Source organism: Mobula hypostoma, chromosome 7, assembly GCF_963921235.1.
Source record: "Mobula hypostoma chromosome 7, sMobHyp1.1, whole genome shotgun sequence".
NCBI lineage: Eukaryota > Metazoa > Chordata > Chondrichthyes > Myliobatiformes > Myliobatidae > Mobula > Mobula hypostoma.
The window spans coordinates 10,451,986-10,467,718 of NC_086103.1; the positions used below are offsets into that span (position 1 = coordinate 10,451,986).

General features: G+C 43.0%; 1 protein-coding gene across 1 annotated transcript in view; it reads right to left on the reverse strand.

Annotated features, from left to right (window-relative positions):
* Positions 1 to 3,764: 3,764 nt before the first annotated feature.
* LOC134349878 (uncharacterized) overlaps positions 3,765 to 15,733 on the reverse strand; it is a 28,865-nt gene continuing 16,896 nt past the window's right edge. Inside the window, exons 4-5 of the mRNA XM_063054843.1 lie at positions 14,993 to 15,140; positions 3,765 to 6,502 (exon numbers count right to left, since the gene is read on the reverse strand). Coding sequence (XP_062910913.1) covers positions 4,050 to 6,502; positions 14,993 to 15,140 — 2,601 coding nt within the window. The 3' untranslated portion in view covers positions 3,765 to 4,049. The remainder of the gene's footprint in view (positions 6,503 to 14,992; positions 15,141 to 15,733) is intronic.

Genomic DNA, 15,733 nt, shown 5'->3' on the forward strand with positions numbered 1-15,733 from the left:
TACAAGTTCAAACCCTCTTCAGGCAATATTTTTAGGTCCTTACGAGATTGAGTCTCAGGTTAATGATGTGAATTTCATAATCAAAACACCTGATCGTAAACGAAAAACACAGCTTTGTCATATCAATATGACAAAACCTTATTATGAGAAAATATCCTTTGGTGAGACACATCCAGCAGCTGCAGCCGAGACTGAAGTCCCCGGGAGTGAGACTTTTCATAAGCCAAACATGGTCCTAGTTAGGTTAATAAACTCGGTTGTTTTACAAAATGTTAACAAGTTGACACACTTACAAACACAGCAAAGATAACAAATGAAATAATTAATTTTGAAATTTAAAAATTTATTTCCTGATATTCCGAATCGAACCACCGTCACGTCACATGGTGTGGACGTTAGAGATACCAAACCGATTAAGCAACACTCCTATCGTATGAACGTGGAAAATGTAAACTGGCGAGGAGAAAATTGAATATATGCTGAAAAATCGTATTATTAGGCCTTCAACTTCAAATTGGATCTCACCTTGTGTTATCATACCTACACCCGATGGTAGTATTAGATTTTGCACTGACGATAGGAAGGTAAGTGCCACAACAAAAACAGATGCTTATCTCATCCCTAGGGTGGATGGTTGCATACATAAAGTTGGGAAAGCTAAATTTCTTAGAAAGATTGAATTGTTGAAAGGGTATTGGTGTGCTCCACTGACAGACAGAGCTAGAGAAATCTCTGCGTTTGTGAAACCTTCTGGGTTGTATGAATACAATTGTAATCCTCGATTTACCTAGTGGCATGATCACGGGGTAATAACCCCCTGTCCGGTCTAGTGATGTGAAGGTTGCTAGTTCGACCATCAGCTGTGGCAGCGCGTTGTGTCCTTGAGCAAGGCACTTAACCACACATTGCTCTGCGACGATACCGGTGCCAAGCTGTATAGGCCCTTGTGCCCTTCCCTTGGACGACATTGGTGGCGTGGAGAGGGGAGACTTGCAGAATGGGCATCTGCCAGTCTTCCATACAACCTTGCCCAGGCCTGCGCCCTGGAAACCTTCCAAGACGCAAATCCATGGTCTCACGAGACAAACGGATGCCTATATATGGCAACCATACATATATTGTTTTACATACTGCAGTTAAAATTTTTCTCTTTTAGATCATAATTTTCTGTTTAGGGGGGAAGTGTCACAAACCCATAGGTTTCGTTTACTGTGGACTGTCACTTTAAAAGGAGGCTTCAGTGAGGCAGGACTATGACGTTGTTCACTGACTGATCCCCAGCTTGTTTACCTTAAAAACAAGGACACAATCTTAAGGTTTGTTGGAGAAAAGTGCACAGTGTGACTAGTACGGCAATCTAATGCGACAAATGGGCAATGAAAATTATTGTTCACATTTATTCAAACAATACTTGCGCACAATTTATTCTCGTGTTTAGGACTTTTATTTCCATGGTACATTCGTACATCTAATGCTTTTAGTTTGATACAGTATATTTAGAGTGTTATTTCGCGCACGATGTCAAGCATGAGATTGGTGCTTGCAGGGAAAAGAGGAGGGTGTTAATGGTTGGATAAGTATTTAGTTTGGAGAAACAAAACCAAAATTGCTGCTTTTATTGAGTATTTCAAAAGGTCTAGAGAAAACACAGCAAGAAACTGTATACACTAGGATCCTAAAAATAAAGACCAAATATTAATGATTGTTGGATTAATTTATAAATGAAAAGACTAACACCCCCCAAATATCGACTAAATGTTACTCTTGTCTTCCTCAGTACTTCAGAATAACTGGAATAATAGCGAATACTACACTTTGCTTTAGTTCTTTAGCATATTATACATAAATCCAAGTCTGTTATTATCGTCGCCCTAAGTATTTCCTCATCTATTTTAAAAAGGACGTCCTTCTATTCGGAGGCTGTGCCTTCTGGTCCTATACTCCCCCTGGACCTTCTGGCCAGCACAGCTTTTTCTTAGATACCGTGCCCAATATAATTGTGAATATAATTTTACTACTTACCGCGTTGTTTCTAATTTCTGAGAAATTGTATCAATCTTTAGATTCTATTTCAAAGTTTGCATTTGGAGTGACAAGGTCGACATGGACAATAGCAGCTGTGAAATTCCGAATGACATTCGCTACGAACGTTACTGTTACACGGAAAGTTTGGTGATGATTGAAAGAGAAAACATCCGTGGATCACAGCGTAATTCTGTCTTTTGTTTACAAGCGGCAGCAAAGGAATCTTCGAAAACAAGGGGCTCAAATCGGCTCACAATACTCCAAGCGCTAGATGAAAAATATGTCATAATCCCTCACCATTGCATTTTTGCTGTTATATTCTAGTCTATCGAAATGAATGTTCATATTACATTTTTTTCTTCTTATCAGCAATTTAACCTGCAAGTTATCCTTTAAGAAATAATACACGAGTTCTCCCAAGTCCCTCTGCACGTCTGATGTCTAAATGTTCGACACATTTGTAAAATAGTCTATGCCTTTATTCCTTCTAACAATGTGCAAGATCATACTCTTCACTGCACTATATTCCACCTCAAAGTTGCTGGTGAACGTCAGGACGAAGGGTCTCGGCCTCAAACGTCGACTGCACCTCTTCCTAGAGATGCTACCTAGCCTGCTGCGTTCACCAGCAACTTTGATGTGTGTTGCTTGAATTTCCAGCATCTGCAGAACTCCTGTTGTTTGCTATATTCCACCTGGTACTTCTTTACCCTCTCTCGTCATCTGCCTAGTTCTTCTGCAGACTCCATTGTTCACAACAATAACCACTCGTCCACCTATCATCGTATCGTCCACAATGAGGCCAGAAATCCATTTTTCCCATTCACAGAAAACCCAACCTTTTACTTCATTTCAGATTTTCCCTACTAGACTATTCCGTAACTCGCTGTTTTAGCGTTCTTTAGTTCTCTCTATTCTGCCCTTATTCTTTTGGTCATATTTGCATCTTCTCCAGGCAAGAGTTCTGCTATTAACAAACTTTATCTCAGTCTTCCCGTCTATCAATTTTAATAACGATTTTCTTGTTCGGTATCTGATTACTCAATTTAGAATATCAAAAGGCAGAGATAGAGTTGTTTCCTGTAGTGGAGAAATAAAGGATAAGGAGACACAGGCTCAGAATTGAGGGTCGTCCATATCGAACTTAGATGAGGGGAGATTTCTATAACTAGTGGGTGGTGAATCCGTTGAATTCATTTGGACATAGGGCTGTGGTTGATTTTTTGAATCCTAACAGACTGTAAAAAGAAAATCAAAGCATGTGTTTAATATTCCTGCTGTATCTTCACTTTCTATGCTTCCATTATCTATTTCATCTAACTATCCACATTCTCCGTCCGCTATTCCGATATTTATCTCCTTGGAGTAGACAAGTGGGCGTCTTACTTCAGCTGTCTTTCTTCATAATGCTCCCGCTTTGCTTGTCACGTTTTTCGGCTTAATATATCATCCTAACCCTATCGTACCTTATAATTTGATGTAGCTCGTGTGCTTTTCACTTGTCCCATTTCTATTCCCATTATCGTTCGAGGAACGTTAGGTTTAAACCATAATATATAAGACATAGGAGCAAAATTGGGCCATTCGGCCCAACGAAACAGCACCGCCGTTCTGTCATGGTTCGGCTCGTGAGTGAATACGGAGTATTATTTTGGCTTATAAACTTCATACAAAACGCTTTGTTTGAATGCTAAAGATTTATAATCACATTAATTCACATTAGAAATTAACGACTTACATGTGACCACCATGCTTGGTGCAGCTGACATAACAACAAAGGGTTTTGGAGTGTGAGTCAAAAACTCATCGTCGAATTTCTATAACAGTTAAAACATGCCAGTTTGCGACGTCTGGATTAAATATTGCGAAATGTTGTCCTTGAATATGGCATTTTGCAATCAATATTCATATTAAAATACGATTTCTTCGCCTCATAGACAATGGACTTTGTTTCTGGTTCTCTTTAATTATTTATTCCCATTGATCCAATTTCTTGGTTTTAAAGAGAGTTCGAAGTGGTATTGTTATCCGATATTTATAGATTGACATCGGGCCTGAGATATTGGCGGATTGCACGGCTTCAGAAATAGGAAATCGCTTTTCGCTGATTCTGGAGACAAACAAACAGAATAATGATGGTTTTCCGGTACGTAAACCATCGAGTTTGTTCTATTGTCATTTAAAGATTCCTTCACTTGAGGTCTTAGGTGAAAGTTGTCGTTAGAACGTTCAAGGCTGTAGCAACAACTGGGTGAATTGTAGTCTTGGCTGACATTTCTGCTCATGTTACACTTAATGCCAATCAGAAGAATGATGGTGACAAGAAAGAGAATGGAAGTGCAGCCAAAAGTGACAATTAAGTAAAGATTCAAGTCAGAGAAATCTTCGGGCTTCGTTACAAAATTGCTGTTTTCAATGGTTCTTTCAGTGATGTTGTCCGTAACTGTAAGGAGGATTGTAATCGTGCTGGATAGGCTTGGCTGTCCATTATCCTTCACCAAAATTACTAGAGTTTGTGTCGTGGCATCAGACTCCAAAATATTACGAGCTGTTCTAATTTCGCCCGAGTTTTGCCCAATATGGAATAAACCGGGATCAGTGGATCTCTGCACCTGATAGGACAGCCGCGCGTTCTGACCAGAATCGGCGTCAGTTGCCATGATCTTGGTGACCAAGTAGCCCTGACCCACTGACTGCGGCACGACCTCCACAGCTGCCAATCCACTCTCTGCTGAAGGTGAAACAATTACCGGAGCGTTGTCATTTTGATCCAGGATGATCACATTCATCGTAGCAGTGCTGCTCAGTGGGGGTACACCAGCGTCCCGGGCTTGAACGTACACCTGGAACGTTTTGATATTCTCATAATCAAAAGAGCGCAGCGCAGAAATGGTACCATTCACAGGATTAATGTTGAGATACCTGGATACTGGTAAGTCCTGGATACGGCTCTCTACAAAGGAGTAAGAAACGTAAGAGTTCTGGTCCAAATCAGGATCGACAGCAGATGCTACGGAAATAAGTGCACCCAGAGCGTTGTTCTCCGTCACATAAACTGTATAAGAGGACTGGGAAAACTTTGGGGCGTTGTCATTGACGTCAGAAACCCATATCTGGATAGTTTTGTTCGTCGATAGAGGAGGAGATCCCGAATCCCAGGCGAAAAAAGCAATATTATAGAGTGCGGTATTTTCTCGATCTAACGAGTCACTGGTACTTAGTGTATAATGATCGCTCGATGATGCCTGCAACTTAAACGGAATATGTGGTGGAATCTTGCAGTGTACTTCTCCGTTCACTCCAGAATCTCGATCATGTACATTGATCATTGCGATTACTGTCCCGCGCGCGGCAGTCTCTGTGACCTTTGTAGTCACCAGGTTTACTTCTATTTCCGGGTCGTTATCATTGACATCAGTTATCCTGATTAGGACTTTAGAATGCCCTGCAATTGCTGGTGACCCTCTGTCCACAGCCTGAACATCCACTGTATAGCTGTTTGCCTCTTCGAAGTCCAGATCTCCTAAGACTCTAATTTCTCCCGTCCGGGGATCCAAACTGAACAATTCTTGCACTTTCTTTGAGGCACGATTGCTGAAAGAGTAAGTTAGCTCTGCGTTTAGGCCTTCATCTGCATCCGAAGCGTGCACCGTAACCACTGGGGATCCCCTTGACGTGTTTTCTGGCAGGCTGGCTTTGTACATCTTCCGATCGAAAACCGGCGCGTTATCGTTGCTGTCCAGCACAGTAATTGCAACCTGAGTTGTCCCAGATTTCCGAGGCTTTCCTCCGTCAACGGCAGTCAGCACCAGCTGAAAAGATGCCTGCCTCTCGCGGTCCAGGGGTTTCTCCAACAACAGCTCTGCAATTTTAATGCCTTCTTCCGCGTTCTCCACTTTCAGACTGAAGTGCTCATTGGGGCTGATCAGGTATGTAGTGACTGCATTTGTCCCCACGTCCAGATCGAGAGCGCTCTCCAGTGGAAAACGAGAGCCGGGTGCAATAATTTCAGCAATCTGCAAGGCAACGGTGCGTTGCGGGAAAATGGGCGTATTATCATTTATATCGACAATCTCCAATTCACCGCGGTACATTTCTGCGGGATTTTCAATCACAATTTGGAAAGAAAGAATGCAGGTAGACATCGATCCACAGAGTTTTTCTCTGTCCATTCTCTCATTGACAAACAAAACCCCACTCTCCAAATTTAATTCCGCATATGGTTTAATGCGACCGGAGACAAGCCGTCCTCTACGAGCGAGCAACGTTCCAGCCTTTAATCCTAAATCTTCAGCAATGTTACCGATAATTGATCCCCGCTCTATTTCTTCGGGAATTGAATAGCGAATCTGTCCGAAAACCATACTTAATGAGCAAATAATAACACTAAAAGGCAATCCCAGGGACTGTAAGGCTTTCTTACCCTGTACATTCGCCATTGTTGTGAGGCCGCTTTCTTTTCCAGAAGCACGAATTTACTTCGGTTGATTTGCGAGAGACTGCTGACGAAAATATCTAACCAAACCTTGTCTTGCCGAGATGACAGACTGGTCCTGGCTGTTTCAATAAGCGGTCGTCCAGACTGAAGTAAAATACCGGGTCTTTTCCGTCTGATTCTGCTTTCGTTCACCGGTGGGGGTGGAGCAATGGATCTCTAGCTGCACTTGAGATCCTGATTGGTGAACAGCGACACAAAGAGCTCTTGTCAATAATAACAACAGAAATTCTTAAAGCTGGACGGCCCCAGGAAAGGCAGTCTACTGTTTAGAGGTGTACAACTGTAATTTCTCCCCCAATGACACAAGAAGTTTCGCAGTTTATTCCGCCTTTTTTATTCTGTTCCAAAATTTCCACCGAAGCTATAAAACTGTTTCTACAAATGTCAACAGCATATATTGAAAGTACTATGTGCATACATCCTTATATTGAACGATTGACTCAGGGATTGCTTCCGTCTCGCTGTTATAAAACCACTGACCCATCCCTTTGTACGATAAGATCTTCAGAAGTTGCTGTGAAAGTCTAATTCGTCATGATCCTGTACCTTCCTCACTGCTTGATTTTCTCTGTAACCATCACACTTTATTTTGCATGTTATATTGCTTTCCCCTTGTACGACCTCAACGGACTGATATGATTAAATGATCTGTTTGGAAGGCATGCACAGAAACCTTTCCAATGTACATCGATATAATAAACCAATTTACAAATTTACGGATTTTACAATAGCAATTTTTCAGAGAGCTTTCTTACGGCCATCTACTCTTCTTAAGAACTTTTTAGTTCTGTGTTCCATATTTGTTTGATTACTCCACACGCTGACCATGCCGGCATGACATTCGGTATCCAGATCTAATTAAATATCTGAAAGGTTAATTAAATTTATGATGATATACTTTCAAAGCTGTTGTCTAGAATTCGAATTTAACACTGGAGCCTACAGAACTGAAATCTGCTTGTGAACATTAAGTTCACGTTTTCCAGGTCTTATTCATTGGTTATTACAGCTCAGTCATTTTATTTTTCGTTTGCATGCAGTGCTAATATCGGATAACCAAAAGTACAATCGTAAACAATTCATTGGAGCTGAATAGGTACACATATGAGTGCATCCAAGGTGCACATTGCTGCCCAGTAAGCAATAACTGAGACCAGGCAGCAAGTATGCAGCGAGCAAGAAACTTCCGCCAATAAACGGAATTTCCCGGTGGCCAACCGTTTCAACTCCTATCCCCATTTCCATTCCCTCATATCGATCTATGGCCTCCTCTTCTGCCACTTTGAAGCCACTCTCAGGTTGAGGGAGCAACCATGATCCACTCTCCTCTCCTATCAGATTCTTTCTTCTCAAGCCCTTTCTCTCTTCCACTTACCACGTCCCCGTTGCCCATTAACCTGGCTTCACCTATCGTATTTTCTCTTTTCCTCCTGCCCCTTCCTTCACCGTCTTATTCTGGCTTCTTCTCCATCCTTTCCGGTTCTGATGCTCGAGTCTCGGTCCGAAACGTCGATTGTCTATTCATTTGCATAGTTGCTATCTTACCTGCTGAGTTCCGTGTCAGCACTTCCTTTGTGTTGTTCGGCAAGAAATATTGTCAGTCTGGAATAGAAACCCAAAGTTGGTGCTTAATGCTAAAAATATGCTATCATTGACAATTGTTAAACTTGAAAGCATATTATGAGAAAGCACCTGTAATGAACCCTAAACTTATATACTGAAATTTTTTATCTTCTGTTGTACATATCGTGATGTCGAACAGGAACAGAAATAAACGGGCAGTGAATGAGAAGTTAAAGGCCGCATGGAATCAACTCTCTAGTGTTGGAAATATAGACTAAAGGTCATGGAAATTTTATAAAATGATCATGGCGGGGGGGGGGATCATGGAAGATTTCAGTCATCTGCAGATATTCTCGCTTGTAGAAGGACGTTCTATTTAAATGAAAATGAAATTTCAACAAAACTACATAGAAGCAGAAAATATTGGAAGTACACAATTGTTCAAAGTGGAAACAGCTCTGAAAGGAATAATCTTTCCGAACAATAACCGTTAATTTTATTTCCCACCTCATTCACTGATCATCCTGGTAGTTCCGGTATTTCCTGTCGTTCAAAATATAAAATAAGTATATGTCACAAGATACAACCTGGTCATTTGCTTTCGTACAGGGATCGTCAGTAAAACCAAGAAATATAATACAGTCACTGAAAGATCGCAACCAACAGGTCGGGCAAACGACCAATGTGCAAAAGACAATGAACGGTGCAAATACAAGATAAATAAATACATAAGCAATAAAAATCAAGGACAGTGACAGGAAGTAGCCATGAAAGTGAGTCCATAAGTTGTGGGAACAGTTCAGTGTTGGGGCGAGTCAATTTGAGTGAAGTTATCCCACTGGTTCAGATTCTCGCGTTTGAGGGGTAATAACTTTTCCTGAACCCGGTAGCGTGGACCCTGAAGCTCCTCTACCATTTTCCTGATGGCAGCAGCGAGAAGAGAGCACGCCCCGGATGGTGGGGGTCACTGATAATGAATGCTGCTTTCCTGTGGCAGTGCTCCATGTAGATTTGCTTAATGCTGCAGGGGTCCTTGTCTGTGATGGACTAGCCTGTATCCAATAGTTTCTGTAGGATTTTCCGTTCAAGGGCATTGGTATGTCCATAACAGGCCGCGATGTAACCAGTTCATATGCTCTTGACCACACATCTTTTGAATGTTGTCAAAATAACATTAAATCAGTCGAAAGAGATGACATAGGATTGGAAGGTGTAGTCTCTGTGGGTTCAGTTAAGACATAGCAAGGGTAAAAGGACCCGAATGGTAGTTGTATACAGGCCTCCAAACAGCAGCTGGGATGTGGATTACAAATTACAGCTGGAGATAGAAAAGGCGTGTCATAGAGGCAACGTCGTAATAATCGTTGGGGATTTCAACATGAAAGTAGATTGGGAAAACTAGGTCAGTACTGGACCTCAAGAGAGAGAATTTGCAGAATTTCTAAGGGATGACTTTTAGAACAGTTTGTTGTTGATTGGGTGTTGTGCAATGATCCAGAGGTGATAAGAGAGCTTAAGGTTAAGGAACACTTAGGGAATGGAGATCACAATTTGATCGAGCTCACATTGAAATCTGAGAGAGAGAAAATAAAATCCAATGTGTCGGTATTTCAATGGAATAAAGGAAATTACAATGGCAGGAGAGGGTAACTAGCCAAAGTTGACTGGAAAGGGACATTTGCAGAAACGACAGCAGGGCAGCAATGGCAGGAGTTTCTGCGATAAATGAGGGAAGTGCAAGACAGATAAATTCCAAATAAGAAGAAATTTTCAAAGGGAAGAAGGACACCACCGTGGCTGACAAGTGAATTCGGAGCCAAAGAAAAAGCAAAAGAGAGGGTGTATAAGGAAGCCAGAGCTAGGGGGAAGATTAAGGCTTGGGGAGCTTTTAAAAACTTGCAGAAGGAAACGAAGAAGGTCAGTAGGAACGAAAAGATGAATTATGAAAGGAACCTGGCGACTAATACCAAAGAAAATACTAAAAGCTTTTTTTTAAGTATATAAAAGTCCCTTAGAGAATCAGAGTGGACGGCTATGTGCGGAGCCAAAAGTGATGGGGGAGATTTTGAACAATTTATTTTCTTCAGTATTAACTAAGGAGAGGATATTGAATTCTGTAAGGTAAGGGAAACAAGAAGGGTTAGTTATACAAAGTATGATGATTAAAGAAGAGGAAGTACTGGCGCTTTTAAGGAATATGAAAGTGGATAAGTGTCCAGTTCCGGACAGGATATTCCCTAGGACCTTGAGGGAAGTTAATGTGGAAATAGCAGGGGCTCTGACAGAAATATTTCAAATGTCATTAGAAACGGGGATGTTGCCGGAGGATTGGCGCATTGCTCAAGTTGTTTCATTTGTTAAAAAGGGTTCTCATAGTAAACCTAGCAATTATTGGCCTGTCAGTTTGACGTCAGTTGTGGGTAAATTGATGGAAAGTATTCTTAGATATGGTATATATAATTATCTTGATAGACAGGGTCTGATTAGGAACAGTCAACATTGGACTTGTGCGTGGAAGGTCATGTTGGACAAATCTTATTGAATTTTGAAGAGGTTACTAGGAAAGTTGACGAGGGTAAAGCGGTGGAAGTTGTTTATAAGGACTTCAGTAAGGCCTTTGACAAGTTTCCACACGGAAGGTTAGTTAGGAAGGTTCAATCGTTAGGCATTAATATCGAAGTAGTAAAATGGATTCAGCAGTGGCTGGATGGGAGATGCCAGAGAGTAGTGGTGGATAACTGTGTGTCAGATTGTAGGATGGTTTCTAGTGGTGTGCCTCAGGTATCTGTACTGGGTCGAATGTTGTTTGTCATATATATTAATGATCTGGATGATGGGGTGGTAAATTGGATTCGTAAGTATGCAGATTATACTAAGAGAAGTGGAGTTGTGGATAATGAAGTAGATTTTCAAAGCTTGCAGTGAGATTTCAAACCACTTAGAGGAGTGCGGTAAAAGATGGCAGATGGAGTTTAATGCTGCTAAATGTGAGGTGCTACATTTTTGTAGGACTAATAAAAATAGGATATACATGGTAAATGGTAGGGCATTGAAGAATGCAGTAGAACAGAGGGATCTAGGAATAATGGTGCATAGTTCCCTGAAGATGGAATCTCATGTGGATAGGGTGGTGAAGAAAGCTTTTGGTATGCTGGCCTTTATTAATCAGAGCATTGACTATAGGAGATGGAATGTAATGTTGAAATTGTATAAGTCATTGGTAAGGCCAAATTTGGAGTATTGTGTGCAGTTCTGGTCACCGAATTATAGGAAAGATGTCAATAAAATTGAGAGAGTACAGAGGAGATTTACTAGAATGTTGCCTGGGTTTCATCTCCTATGTCACAGAGAAAGGGTGAACAAGTTGGGTCTTTATTCTTTGGAGCGTAGAAGGTCGAGTGGGGACTTGATAGAGGTATTTAAAATTATGAGGAGGATAGATAGAGTTGATGTGGATAGGCTCTTTCCATTGAGAGTGGGGGAGCTTCAAACAAGAGGACATGAGTTAAGTGTTAAAGTGCAAAGGTGTAGGGGTAACATGAGGGGGAACTTCATTACTCAGAGAGTGGTAGCTGTGTGGAACGAGCTTCCAGCAGAAGTGGTTGAGGCAGGTTTGATGTTGTCATTTAAAGTTAAATTGGATAGATATCTGGACAGGAAAGGAATAGAGGGTTTTAGACTGAGTGCAGGTCGGTGGGACTAGGTGAGAGTAAGAGTTTGGCACGGACTAGAAGAGCCGAGATGGCCTGCTTCCGTGCTGTAGTTGTTATTGGTTATATGGTTATAAAGGGTAAAAAGAGAGTTGAGGGTAGATATAGGATCAATAAAAAATGATGCTGGAGATATTGTAATGACAGATGCAGAGATGGCACAGGAACTGAATGCGTATTTTGCATCAGTCTTCACAGTGGAAGACATCTGCAGTATACCGGACATTCAAGAATGTCAGGGAAGTGAAGTTTGTGCAGTGAAAATTATGACTGAGAACTTGCTCAGCAAGCTCAATGGTATGAGAGTGGATAAACGTCCTCGACCTGATGGAATGCACCCTCGGGTTCTGAAGGAAGTAGCTGGAGAGATTGTGGAGACAATAACGATGATTTTTCAAGAATCGATAGATTCTGGCATTGTACCGGATGACTGGAAAATTGCAAATGTTACTCCACTATTTAAGAAAGGTGGGAGGCAGCAGAAAGGGAACTATAGACCTGTTAGCCTGACATCAGTCGTTGCGAAGTTGTTGGAATCGATTGTTAGGGATGAGATTACGGAGTACCTGGAGGCACATGACAAGAAAGGCCAAAGCCAGCATGGTTTCCTGAAAGGAAAATCCTGCCTGACTAACCTACTGCAATGTTTTGAGGAAATTACAAGCAGGGTAGACAAAGGAGATGCAGTAGACGTGGTGTACTTGGATTTTCAGAGAGACTTTGACAACGTGCCGTACATGAGGCTGCTTAGCCACCTAAGAGCTGCTTAGCCACTTAAGAGCCCATGGAATTATAGGGAAGTTACTAGCATGGGTGGAGCATCGGCTATTGGCAGAAAACAGAGAATGGGAATAAAGGGATCCTGTTCTGGCTGGCTGCCGGTTACCAGTGGAGTTCCACAGGACTCGATGTTGGAACCGCTGCTTTTTACAATGTATGTCAATGATTTGAAGATATGTGGAGGAGCGGGTAGTGTTGCGTAAACAGAGAGCCTGCAGAGAGACTTAGATAGTTCAGAGGAATGGGCAAAGAAGTGGCAAAGGAAATACAATGTTGGAAAGTTTATGGTCACGCGCTTTGGTGGAACAAATCAACGCGCAGACTATTATTTAGATGGGGAAAGAATTCAAAACGCAGAGATGCAAAGGTATTTAGGAGTCCTCGCGCAAGGTGCCCTAGAAGTTAAACTCCAGGTTGAGTCGGTTGTGAAGAAGGCGACTGCAATGTTAGCATTCATTTCTAGAAGTATAGAATATAAGGGCCGGGATGTGATGCTGAGGCTCTATAAAGCACTTGTGAGACCACACTGGGAGTATTGTGTGCAGTTTTGGGCTCCTTATATTAGGAAGGATATACTGGCATTGGAGAGGGTTCGGAGAAGATTCACAAGAATGATTCCAGGAATGGAAGGGTTACCGTATGACAAACATCTGGCAGCTCTTGAGCTGTATTACCTGGAGTTCAGGAGAATGAGGGAAGATTTCATAGAAACATTCCGTTTGTTAATAAGGCCTGAACAGATTAGATATGGCAAAGTTATTCCCCATGGTAGGGGATTCTAGGACAAGAGGACAAGTCTTCAGGACTGAAGAGCTGCCAATTAGAACTGAAATGCGAAAAACTTACTTTAGTCAGAGGGTGGTAAATCTGTGGAATTTGTACCCATAAGCGGCTGTGGAGTCCAGGTTATTGGGTGTATTTAAGGCAGAGACAGGTAGGTTCTTAATTAACCAGTGCATCAAAGGGTTTAGGGGCAAGTCAGAGGAGTGGGGCTGACTTGAAGAATTGGATAAGCCCATGATTGAATGGAAGATTAGACTAGATGGGCCGAATACCTACTTCTGCTCCTATATATGATGGTCTTACGGTCTAAGTTTTAGATGTCATGCCGAATCTTCGCAAACTTTTAAGGAAACAGAACTGCCGTTACACTTACGTGCTGTGCCCAGGACTGAGCCTCTGAAATAATAACACCGAGGAACGTAAAGTTGCTGATTCTCTCCAACTCTGCTCTTCCGATGAGGACTGACGCATGGGCCTCCAATTTTCTCCTCTTGAAATCATTTGCAACTCTTGCTTCGGCGAGTGGTTTAATATACTGGGTGATAAACCCTGGCCCCACCAAACTTAAGAAATCTCGTTTGGGGGGATGCTGAGCGATATGTCCCCTGTTACAAATCAGTATCCCGAAATAACAAACAGTACACAATGTGTGATTAAACGAATAAGCTTTATAATTCTTACTTTGAGTATATGTTTAGTAAAGAAACGAAAAAAAAAGAAAAGAAGGCCCAATCTTATTAAACAGTCTGTTGTGCAATGTTGGATCTTACTGATAAGCTGATCCTCCACCGTCGACCTCTTTCGATCGTCGCTGCCCTTCGGATTCTCGTTCCAAGTGCACCCCCTCTGGCGGTCTACCAAATTCTCTCCCTCTCCTCGCCTATTCGCGGCAAAAGACCGCGAAAATCTCTCTTCCAGACTCAAAAGAAAGAACAACAACATTCCAAACCCAGTTATCTCTAGACATAACCCAAACATTGCTGGTACAGAGAAACCATTACATTATCAGTGAAACCTTACAGCAGTGAAACCCTACAGTGTGTTACACTCTCCCCCCACCAAATTTAATCATGTCATTATGACGTTGAGATAATTCGCCAACCCTTTGTGCAAAACACAAAGCCCAACCCAGGTGTAAAAGGCAGTGATATACCTCCTTAAAACAGTAGGGGTCACACTCTGGTCGCCTTGTGCTACGTAGGCCAAACTATCCGGTGGTCTCCTAATTCTCTGAGACCGCCGCACCCCATCATCTAACAATTCAGGTACCGACACTACTGGGGATACTTCTGGTGTACCTGGCAAGATCTCCCCCGATCTATCACTTGTGCCCACCTACAAGTCGGAGCCCTCTGTTCCGTGATCAAACCCTGCGTTTCACGCTGCAAACTCCCGATGCAACCTAGGTTGCCCACCGATATCTCCCTCCACCCCCCAACCCCATTTCACCTGTCTCAATGGCAGAAGGGCCGGGAGTCTCTTCCTCAGTCACTGGGGGTTAGCGAAAGGCAGCATATACCACATATCCCGGACCTTATCCTCCGAATGGGTAGCCCTCTCAGGGGTGGGGGCCGGCCTATCCTCGCCAGGTGGGGTCAAGTATTCACCCTGCGTTTCTGAAGAGTCCTCTTACCAGGTGTAGGCTCCAAGTCAGGCTCTGGATATACCTGCACCTCCGTGGGGTAAGTCAGGCCGTCTGGCCGTTGCCCCGCCGGGGGGTCTTGTCTTGTCCTGTCTTGTCCTCGCTTCCGTGGAGTAAGACAGGCAGTTTTGCCGTTGATCTGCGGGGGGGGGGGGGGGGGTCATGTCTTTGCCTCTGTTGCGTAATTCTGGCCGTTCCTGCCGTTACCCAACAGCTGGACCTGTCCCACTCAGGTGTGGCATGAAGTTGTGTACCGCCTTGCTGGACGATAAGTGCCGGCTCTAAGTCTATGTTCTATCCAGTCACATGTTAGTGTTGTGTTAAAGATGAGTTCTGGCTTGTCGAAAGATAAGTCCCGGCTTCATGTTGATGTTCAGTTCCCAGTCTGTCTCTCAGTTGCAGCCTCCGAGTTATCAGCCTCCGCATTTCAAGACGAAGAACCCGCAGCCAATCTCCAAGAACTACGCCTCGAGGATCCTGCAGCCAAGCTCCAAGAATCCTAGCCTCGACGAGCCGGCAGCCAAGCTCAAGACCCAAGACCCAAGCCGGCAGCCAAGCCCAAGACCCAAGACCCCAGCCGGCAACCAAGCTCAAGACCCAAGACCCCAGCCGGCAACCAAGCTCAAGACCCAAGACCCCAGCCGCCAGCCAAGCTCAAGACCCAAGACCCCAGCCGGCAGCCAAGCTCAAGACCCAAGGCCACAGCCGGCAGCCGAGCTCAAGACCCAAGAC